General features: G+C 41.1%; 1 gene segment (V, D, J or C); it reads right to left on the reverse strand.

Moving 5' to 3' along the window:
* Window positions 1-328: 328 nt before the first annotated feature.
* LOC108523136 (Ig heavy chain V-III region 23-like) lies at window positions 329-10,335 on the reverse strand. The segment is given in 2 exon segments: window positions 329-672; window positions 10,222-10,335. Coding segments are annotated over 2 exon segments (375 nt in total).
* Window positions 10,336-11,072: the final 737 nt, after the last annotated feature.

Genomic DNA, 11,072 nt, shown 5'->3' on the forward strand with positions numbered 1-11,072 from the left:
CAGGACTCTCATCCTGTTGACCACGAAAGGCTTATTTCTGCCCTCAAAGTAAGTAACACTGTGGCTTCTGTGGAGGTGAGGATGTGTCCTGGAAAAAAAAAAACAAAAAACAGAAACAAAAAGGAAAAAAAAAGTTTTGCATTTAGAGTCATGAACTGTTAGTACAGAATTGTAAATCTGGAGAAGTTCCCTGGGGAAATTTGACAATGAGGCAGCCGCAGACCATGACAGGAAGTCAGCCCTTAGCAGCACCTGCCCCTGCCCTGGAGACAGCCCCGAGCTCAGTGTCCCGGGCGCCCCCTGGTGGTCGTGGGGACCCCTGCAGGGAGGTTTGTGTCTGGGCTCACACTGACCTCCCCGCACCGTGTCTCTCTCTCGCACAGTAATACACGGCCGTGTCCTCGGCTCTCAGGCTGTCCATTTGCAGAGACAGCGAGTTCTTGGCGTCGTCTCTGGAGACGGTGAATCGGCCCTTCACGGAATCTGCGTAGTATATGGTACTACCAGAAATGTCTGAAACCCACTCCGGCCCCTTTCCCGGAGCCTGGCGGACCCAGCTCATCCAGTAGCTGCTGAAGGTGAATCCAGAGGCTGCACAGGAGAGTCTCAGGGACCCTCCAGGCTGGACCAAGCCTCCCCCAGACTCCACCAGCTGCACCTCACACTGGACACCTGCAAACAAAGAGACATCCTGGTCAGAAACTGCCACACAAACCCACTGTTTCTCACACTCGTATCCAAACATGCTCAATCTCCCTAGTTTTCCATGAATCACCTTCTAAAATAGCAACAAGGAAAACCCAGCTCAGCCCCAACTCCATGGTGAGTCCTCTGTGTTCAGGGCTGATCCCCAAGTGGAAGTGCCTTGGAATCCAGGGCTAAGGCTCCTCTCTCAGAGCTGCAGGGTCAGGGTTGGGTCGGTTTTCATCAGTAGAAGGAGGGCCCTATTTGCATGTCTCCTACTATATAACAAGCTCTAGGGTGGTGTTTGGATGAAGGGAGGCAAGATGGTGCACTTCCGGGTTCTTCATCACCAACTTTTCCCGCGGGCGCCAAAATGCAGCCGGCGCCGGGGAAGGTGCAGACCAACTGGGCATGCGCCAGGTGACGTCAATCCAAAGAGACCAAGATTTACCTGGTCGCACCTGCGGAACGCTCCCCCCCCACCACGCCCGTGCCCCGCCTATTGCCCTCCCACTCCTAGAAAAGCCGCTGTGGACGGACGCCACGCGCGGACTTCCCAGCCCCACTCCTGTCGGGATGTCAGGACTGTATCAGGAACCCTGCCCGAGAGCCCCACTGGGGGACTCTGTTGGCCTCCTTTGCCAGAGGCCGACAGACCTCTCCCTACCCACCTCCTTCTCTGAAGCTAGGTGACCAAAAAATAAATTTGCAGTTTTGCTCCTACCCTTGCCTGCTGGCTGGTTCTTTTGTGCCCGCTCTGGTGGTCTTAGAAAAACAAATCCGGTGGGACGCTTGAGGAGTAGGCTGTACCCAGATAAGAAGAAGGTGCCCTGCAGAAGTTTGCTGATAATGATGGAATTTGGAAAATATGCCGTCTTATTATTAAATTGTGCTGTGATAAACACTTTGCCCTGATGACCGTATTTCATGTTTAAATATTTGTGTAAATTATGTTCTGTTGGAGTCAACATTTTCTCCATTTGCAGATGTGGAAGTGAACCCACAAGCGGAGGGGGCTCTGTATGCGTCTAGGAGCTCATGTCTAGGATGAATGAACCCCGGTGTCTGGCCCTGTGCTCCTCGTCACTACCTCTGACTGCTCCCTAAACCAATTTCAGGGCAAAGCTGGATGTGCCCAGTGTGTTTTCAGAACCCACTTTCTGTAATAAGAGCAAGTGTGATGTCGCCGCACTCCAGCACTCTCCTGAAAATATGGAGAGATCTAAGGACCAGGCACATTCATTTTCAGGTACTTCTGACATTTAATGTATTTTTCTATCTTGCTATTACTCCTTTCTTGTGTACGTTTCCATTTGTTTGCTTGTAATACATTTTATGTGACTTAATTGAAAGATAATAAATTTCACATATTTAAAATGTACAATGAATAAACATGATGTGACTGTCATCATTATCAAGAAAGTGGACAAGTGAATTCTACTCAACATTTCTTCTTGGTCTGCTGTATTCCTCCTCCTCTCCCCTTCCCTTCTTCTGTCATTTCCCCTGGCAACAACCAATCTTCATTATATTATTTTAGATATATCTTTATTTATCAGAATTTATAAAAATGAAATAAAATAGTATATATTCTTATTTGTTTGGCTTATTTTACTCAATATAAGTACTTACATAGTTTACCGTGTTGTTCTATGTATCAGGCATTTATTTATTATAAATGATTGGTAGTATTCCAGTGAACACATTTACCATAATTTGTTTTTCTATTAAGCAGCTTAACAATATTTGCATTCTTTTGTTACTCTGGGTCTTACCAAAAAAATCTGCAACTCAGTTTTCAAATGTACATAGTTGAAGAATATATTTTACTTATTTTTTACAATAACATAAATAATAACAGATAAACAGAGAAGATAGGATTTTGCAAATTTTAAAATACTTTAAATACTTGAAGTTTTAAGAAAACATCAAATCTGAAATCCAGGGAGTGGCAAGTTCTTGTATGCAGTAACAAGGCTGGGGTATGAGCCGAACTGGGGCAGAGTCTGGCATATAAAATGTGGGCTACTACAAGATAAAAACACACATATATATTGGATTGCTTGAAGTCAAGTGTGGTAAACGTGTTGTGTGAATTTCTCAGGGACCACATACTGAAAAGCTTTCCTATCCTCTTGAATCACTTTTCCCAATAATGTGGAGAGTCCCAAAAATCTTTCTCTGCCAATGTGTCTGTCTGAGAGAGAAAAAAGAACCCACACTCTGAAATGCATTTGGACCCACCTCCTTTATCCCCTTTGCAGAACTAAGAAGTTACTCTGCAGGGGCAAGCCACCAAAACCAGTATCTTAGGGGTGCTCGGGCAATCCCTTAGGAACCGAGATGGGAAAAGAGGTCTTCACGTAAGTTCCTTTGAGAAGTACCCCCCTTCTCTTTCTTACTGAATCAGAGCCTTAATCTATGGGTCACGTCAACAAATCTAGAAGGTGATAACACCAAAATAGAACACTGAAGCTGCGGGAGGGAACAACTGGGGAAAACAAGAGGACTCCACTCCAGGGGAAAGGGCAAGAAGACACAGGTGGACATCTCATCTGGAGGAAGTTCAGAAACCCTGGAAAGGATTTTCCTTTCCAGACTCAGAATCACAAGATGGACCCATGAAAGGTCAGAGAATATCCCTTTATTCTATTGCCTTCAACCAATTTTACAATTGTCAGTTGAATGTAACATCTTAACCCCCTTGAAGGAGCTGCAGGAGATTCTCTGGAGGAGGGAACAGGTGAAGAGACAGAGCCAAGCAGGAAAGAGAAACAAGGTCTCACTGGAGGATCTGAAGTATCTGGTGGACACAGAAGAACAGACTTCAACTCGGACGTCCACTGCAAAAGAAAATGTCAAACGTAGCTCTGAGAAGATTCAGACATTTCCACAATAATGGCCTGGCAAAGATAAAGTGTGGTCAGATAGAGGCAGAAAATGGATAAAATGAAATAATAAGCCAATATCAACTGTCCAACCTAACCTGTCTGGTTATTAACAATTATTACCTATAATAATGAGAAATACTAAAGTCACAATAAATAAATGTTCAGAATGAGATTTCTAAACGATACAGATATTAGAAATATCTAATTAAATAGAATATGTAAAGTAACTATAATTCTTCTGTAAAAATCTCTTAAAGAAACTATGGACATAATGCAGGACTAGATAGGGAACTGAGAGATATAAATATTAAGAAAGAATCAAATGGAAATGCATAAGAAACCAAAAGCAATGCAGGATAAATATTGAGCAAACTTTGGGCACACACCTCCATAGAGCTGGCTCAGCTTTTAAATGAAACCATGCGCTTAAATTGTCTCTAGAAATTTCACAAAGTAAATTGCAAAGGAAAGGAGAGTGAAGAAACTAAACATTAACACCAGGAAGTATAGTATATGTATATTTTAATTCTGAAGAGGAGAAATTATAGATACAGAGAAAGTATTTGAAAAAGTAATGGCTAAGAATGTTCCCAATTTTGTGAAAGACACTGAAGTACAGATCGGAGAATCACAGACAACCCCAAGCACATTAAACACAAACAGACACAGACACCATTGACAGCATAGTTACAAGAAAAAGCTCACACATCACACACCACGTACACATTTCCTCTACTTTATTCTTTTTACTTAGCTGTTTTAAAATTATTTGCATTTATAGTATTAAGTAGAAGTCTAAAATTAAAATATATTATTCTTTGCATAAGTCTGTCTATACTTACCATGATCAAATACACAGTTTGGTGCAAATGAATGTAACTTTTTGTTAGGAATTTCACTATTTCAATAAAAATGTTATTTATTCCTGGCTCTGTGTTGAATCATCCATAACGTATGCACATAAAATGTTTTTTAATTAAAGGATTTTTAAGTTGGCAGATAATGATTGTTTATGTTTATGGGGTACAGTGTGATATTTCAATACATATGTGCAATGTGGTTTGACCAAATCAGAACAACGAGCTAATTCATCAGCTCAGACATTAACATTTCTTTGCTTGGTAGCATACAAAATTCTGTCTTCTGGCTACTTATACACATAAAATGTACAACATATTGTTAACTGTATTCACCCTTCTGCGCTGTAGGACACTAGAGCGTATCCCACCTGTCTACCTGTAATCGTGCATTTGTTAACAAACCACTTCTTATCTCTCAGTTTCCTCCCATTCCTAGCATCTCATAACCACTACTCTACTATTTACTTCTAGAAGTTGAACTTTCTTAAACTCCCACATAACATTGAGAAAATGAGGTATTTATTTGTCTGTGTCTGGCTTGCTTCACTCAACACAACAGTGCCCAGTTCCATCCATGTTGCTTCAAATAGCAGGATTTCATTGTTAAGGCTGAGTAATATTCCATTGTGTGAATATGCCCCATTTTATTTATCCATTCATGTGTTGATGGACACACATGTTGATTTCATATCGTAGCTATTGTGTTTAGGGCTGCAGTAAACATAGGTCTACAGGTGTCTCTTCAATATTAGTTTTTTCTTTTAATTATTTAAAACGTATATATACCCTCAGCAGTTGCATTGCTGATTTATATGGTAGTTGTCTTTTTTTCCCATGATGGCTGTATTAATTTACATTTCCACGAGTGGTCTATAAAAGTGTTCATTTCTATGCCGCCTGGCCAGCTTTTGTTTTCCTTATTTTGTCTTTCTGATAACAGACTTTCCAGCAAAGATTAAGGAAAAGATAGCTCATTGTGAATTTGCATTTTCCTGATATTAGTTATTTCTAGCAATTCCTCTATCTATCTATCTATCTGTCTATCTATCTATCTATCTTTCTATCTATCTATCCTTTGCATGCCTTCCTCTGAGAGATGTTTATCCATGTTATTCACCCATTATTAATCATATTGTTATTTGCAATTCAGTTGAGTTTATGTGCTTGATAGTAATCCCTTGTCGTATGAATAGTTTTCAATATTGTCTATCATTTGCGGTTCTCTCCTCATTCAACTGTTTCCTTTACTGTACTGGAGGTAAACTTCCTTGATAGAACCAGGACAGGTGGCCTGAGGTGCTTCAGGACATTGGAGGGGAAGAGATGGACCCAATATCCAGAACCAGGTGAGCTTTTACTCACCATGTGGTTTGTTTCCTGAGTTTATGGTATGAACAGATGCAGAAGAGTTTGTCACGGCCTTCTGTGGGGTTAAGCATTTTAAGGGAGAATGATACATCTTATTAGTCAAATAAACAAAAATATCATAAATGTGTATATATACTTGTGACTGGGGGTCGCTCAGCAGTGTGTGTTCATCCCCTGAAAAGAGAAAATTATGTCTCCTGTGAAAAGAATACATAGCTTTTGACATATGTGGTTATTATTGATGACGACTGAGCCTGGATACTAAATCTTGTTATAATGCTAGTGGGAAGATTCAACAGAAGAAAAAATGTCATAGCAACAAAAAGTGAAGCATCAAAGATTTAAATGAAATGACTTTGAATATTACTAGTAATGAACACCCCAGGAAAAATCAATTACTAAAACCAGAAGAATAATTCATGACCATCCATGGGATTCATGCTGAGAAAATATAAAATTTCCATTTAATGGCTCATCACCACCCTCAGAAAATGGTTCAGAGAACAAACTCAGAACAGAGTGTGACCTTACATCAAGTGGAGGCCAAACATTTTGGAGAGCGAGAGCCTGTGTTGGAATTGTGAGAAGTGGAAACCTGAACTCTGCAGAGAAGCAGCAGTCATCAAAGGCAGTGCTGAGTCCACTTGAGTTTAGTGGTGAATACAGTAAGGATGGGTTTCTCTGCCCTTATTCAGTTTTTGCTCCCAATATGCTCTTGGAAGCTCAGTTGTGAACATTTGGAATCTACCTAAATCCCAATCATGGAAAGCAATTTTTCAGTGAAGAAAGAGGTACAATTTGGGGTAATTAAATTTAGGTTATAAATATTAGTTTTTGAAACCTCAATGTCACTCTCTAGTAATTTATATCATAAGATACTCAGCCTCATCAATGGAGTCCTCTTATCCTATCAGGGATGAACGTCCATGTGGGCACGAGATACAGTCATGGAGGCAGGGGAGATGGTCTGTCCAGGCTTTCCTGGTCCTTCAGAGGAGAAGCGCAGTCTCCTCTCCTCCCTTAGCCCTACCAATTTTCATATGTGTGTGTGGCCCTTGAGAACGTCATTTCCATGTCTCGACATAATAGGAGTCAAAGGGGGCATGAAGCTGATATGCTGGGTGTATCAGTGTAGAATTGGACAAAGAAAATACCTGCATACATGAACTGTTGTATTATCCAGGCCTGGAGCCTCTAACATCTAGGCTTTGCATTGCATTAGTGATTTTCTGTGTTGTTTAGTCGGTTCAAATGTTCTTTTTAACTTTCTACTGAAATGGACTTACGTAATAATCCAGAGGCACAAAGATTAAAGAATAACTTGTTTGGAAATTAACTCAGGTTCCAGGTGGGGTCACAGTTTGTGGTGATAGTGAGACAGGGAGAAGCATGACTGGAAACTATGACTGTGCACACAAATGCTTCATGTTAATAGGGAAGACCTTGGACACACAAGAGATTTAGACAGTGCCACTGAGAACCTCGACCTAATATTATTTCTTATGACACGCACCTCAATGGTAAAACTTTAGGTTAATGACTAAAACTGCTGTTACTAATGTAAGATTTCCTTTAGAACACAGTCCTCTATCTTACATAAAATCATCCCAGATGGCAAAAGTGATTGTATTTATTAGAACTTTCTAATTTGTCAAATTAGGAAAGAAACACCTTTGGACACGGTGCATGGCTTTGGGGTGCTTTGTAAACAAAAGAGCATCTCATATGTTCTGGAAAACCCAGGAAAATGGACAAGTTAGGGAGCTCTCCGAGGCACTCCTATATCTCAGATTCCGGGCAAGTATAAAGGTGGAAGTCAATGCAAAAAGAGGTAACACTGAAGCTAAGAAAACTGCCACACCATATCATATCCTCAGAAGAGAAAACTGCTGAGAGAGCCACAAATGTTATCAAAAATATCAATGCTTAGCCTCTGATCTTGAGCACGACTGAATGAAAAAACATCATTATCAACTTTGCTTAATTTGTGCCAGATTATTTCAAATGAATATGTGTTGCATTTCAGCTCTACAGTTTATAGACAAACTGGTTGTCAGGTTAAATAAAAAAACTGAGGAAATAGCAGAGGTTAATCCTTGATGAGGTGTGACCAGCTAGCCACAAATTCCTGGGAGAACCCTAACATAGGGACCCAGACAGAAACCAAGCCACAGGGCCCTTTGGGCACAGTTAGGTCAACTTTCCTCAATTTCTACCTTACCGGGATGTGAATGTATTTTATTTATCATCAATCTGTTCTCCGTGTCTTGAAATAATTCCTTGAGAAAAGGCTACAGCCCTTTCAGGATGATAAAAACTTTTGTATTTGTCGTTTTTAGCCTCTAACGCTGCCAGGTTTGCGCATGAACTGAGTGAAGCCACCCATTGAAAGGAACTGAATGTATACAAGTGATTCTCGTGATGCAGCGCGCTATTGCTCAGAAGCCACAAACATTGTTGATAAGGCGCCTTGCCCATAATCTTCCACATAAGTTTAGAAGAATGATATTCTTACATTAAAATTTATCATAATTTTAATAAACCCTGGAACTCCCTTGACAAATGTACTCTAACTAGCACGCTGTGGGCATTCATGGTCCTCTGCCCCGAGGAGTGCTTTCTGTTATTGTTCTATGACTTGGTAGCTGGAAAAAAGTTTTAGAGGGTTTGTACCTCCAATACTAGCCTGTGGGTCCTGAGGAGATGGGCCGTGAATCCAAGGACTGGAGGGAGGGCTCCAGGTCGTTTGAATCACATGCGGTATCTGCTTCTGCCCATCCTGCAGCCACTCCCAGGAAGCGCTTCAGAACCAGCGGTGGTGAAATGGGCCCTTGAGATGATCAAAGGAGATCTGGAACTGAGAAGAAGAAAGATAATGATTTGGGATAAATTTGTAAAATATTAAATATAAAAAAATTTAAATTCACAAATTATGGTTGTTTATATTTACAAGGTAAGAAGCCATGTTATGATTTGTGAATACAATATGGAATAACCAAGACAATTAAGAAATGATTAAGATAATTATCATTCATCACCTCAAATTCTTATCATTTATTGTGACAACCACATTTGAAATGACCATCATTTAACAGTAGTTAAATGAACAAATATAAATCAATTGATGTAATTAAAAATAACCAAAATCAATTATGAAATACTCAAATAATTTACATTTAGCTCATCATTAAGTTTGATTCTTTAGGCCATATTTTTAGAATTAATTTATTGTAATGTATATTATGAATTCCTACACATATATGCATATGTCTGTGTATTTATACATTTTTCTTTCTTTCTTTGTGTTGTTGTTTTTTTTTTTGAGATCGAATCTTGCTTTGCCGCCCAGGCTGGAGTGCAGTGGTGTCATCTTAGCTCACTGCAATCTCTGCCTTCCTGTTCAAGTGATTCTCGTGCTTCAGCCTACCGATTAGCTGGGATTAAAGGCGCGCGCCAATACGCCCAGATAAGTTTTGCATTTTTAGTAGAGACGGAGTTTCACTATATTGCCCAGGCTGGTCTCGAACTCCGGGCCTCAAGTGATCCGCCTCCTCACCGCTGGGCTTCCAAGGTGCTGGGATTACACGCGTGAGCCACCGCGCCTGGACTATACATCTTTCTATGGTTATAAATTTGTGTCCCTATAGCTTTGTAGCTGCTGATGTCAACAAATGTTAATAAAACTGTGGAAGAATCCGTGCAAATAATTAAGAATGTTTACTTCATTAGAGTGTATTCGTACATATATAATTTTTAAATTACTAAAATTTAAACACTAACAATAATAAATTCATAATAAATACAAGTAATAAAACGTCACAGCCTAGAATTCTCCAGAGTCCTGCAAACACAAACCTGACATCTCCAGCTAATGAGAAAGGAAACCTCCCCCTGCACCTGCTCCTGGGACCTGTCCCGTCCTCAGTGGGTCCCAGGCGCCCCCTGGTGGCCCCGCGCGCCCCTGCAGGGAGGTTTGCGTCTGGGCTCACACTGACCTCGCCTCACTGTGTCTCTAGCACAGTAATACACGGCCGTGTCCTCCGTTTTCAGGCTGTTAATTTGCAGATAAAGCGTGTTCTTGGCGTTGTCTCTGGAGATGGTGAATCGGCCCTTCACGGGATCCATGAGGAATGTGGTACCCCCATTAGGATTAACTTGTCCAACCCACTGCAGCCCCTTCCCTGGAACCTGGCGGACCCACTCCACGTAGTGGTCACTGAAGGTGAATCCGGAGGTTGCACAGGAGAGTCTCAGGGACCCCCAGGCTGGACCAAGCCTCCTCCAGACTTCACCAGCTGCACCTCACACTGGACACCTGCAAACACAGAGACACCTGCATCAGAAATTGCCACACATATCCACTGTTTCTCTCACTCATGACCCCTCACACTCAGTGTCTCTAGTTCACCATGAATTACCTTTTAAAATAGCAACAAGGAAAACCCAGCTCAACCCAAACTCCATGGCTGGTGGTCTGTGTTCAGTGCTGGTCACCAAGTGGAAACTCCTGGGAATCCCAGGCGGGGGCTCCTCTCCCAGAGCTGCAGGGTCAGGGCTGGGCTGGATTTATCAGCAGAGGGAGGGCGGTATTTGCATGTCTCCTACTATATGGCAAGCACTGGGGTGGGACGCCTGAGGAGAAGACGGTCCCCAGATGAGATGACTGTGCCTTGCAGGAGTTTGGTGACAATGATGGTATTTCGAAAATATGCTGTCTTATTATCAAATTATGCTGTGATAAACACTATGCAATGATCACCCTATTTTATTTGTACATACTTGTGTAAATTATGTTTTGTCAGAGCCAATGGTTTCTTCATGTACAAATGCTAAGTATGTGTCTAAGAGCTCATGTCTGGGATGAGTCAGCCCCGATACCTGAGCCTGTGCTCCTCATCACTGGCCCCAATTACTCCCTGAACCAGCTCCAGGACAGAGGTGGACGTGCCTAGTGTGGTTTGTGGAACCCATTTCCTATATTGGAAACATGTGTGATTTTGCTGCATTCTAGTGTTCACTTAAAATATGGTGAGAAGTACGGTTCAGGTAGATAAATTCTTAAGTATTTCTGAAATTTAATATACTTTTTTTCTATATTTCTGTCACTCCTTCTTTATCTAAGTTTCCATTTGTTGCTTGTAATAAATTTTATGTTTCCATTTGGAGATAATAAACTTTCACATATTTAAAGTCTACAGTTGATAAACATGATGTAACCTTCATCATTATCAAGGTGGACAAGAGAATTCTCAGCATTTCCTTGTTTTCT

This window comes from Rhinopithecus bieti, unplaced genomic scaffold (assembly GCF_001698545.2).
Source record: "Rhinopithecus bieti isolate Rb0 unplaced genomic scaffold, ASM169854v2 scaffold_72445, whole genome shotgun sequence".
Classification (NCBI taxonomy): Eukaryota; Metazoa; Chordata; class Mammalia; order Primates; family Cercopithecidae; genus Rhinopithecus; species Rhinopithecus bieti.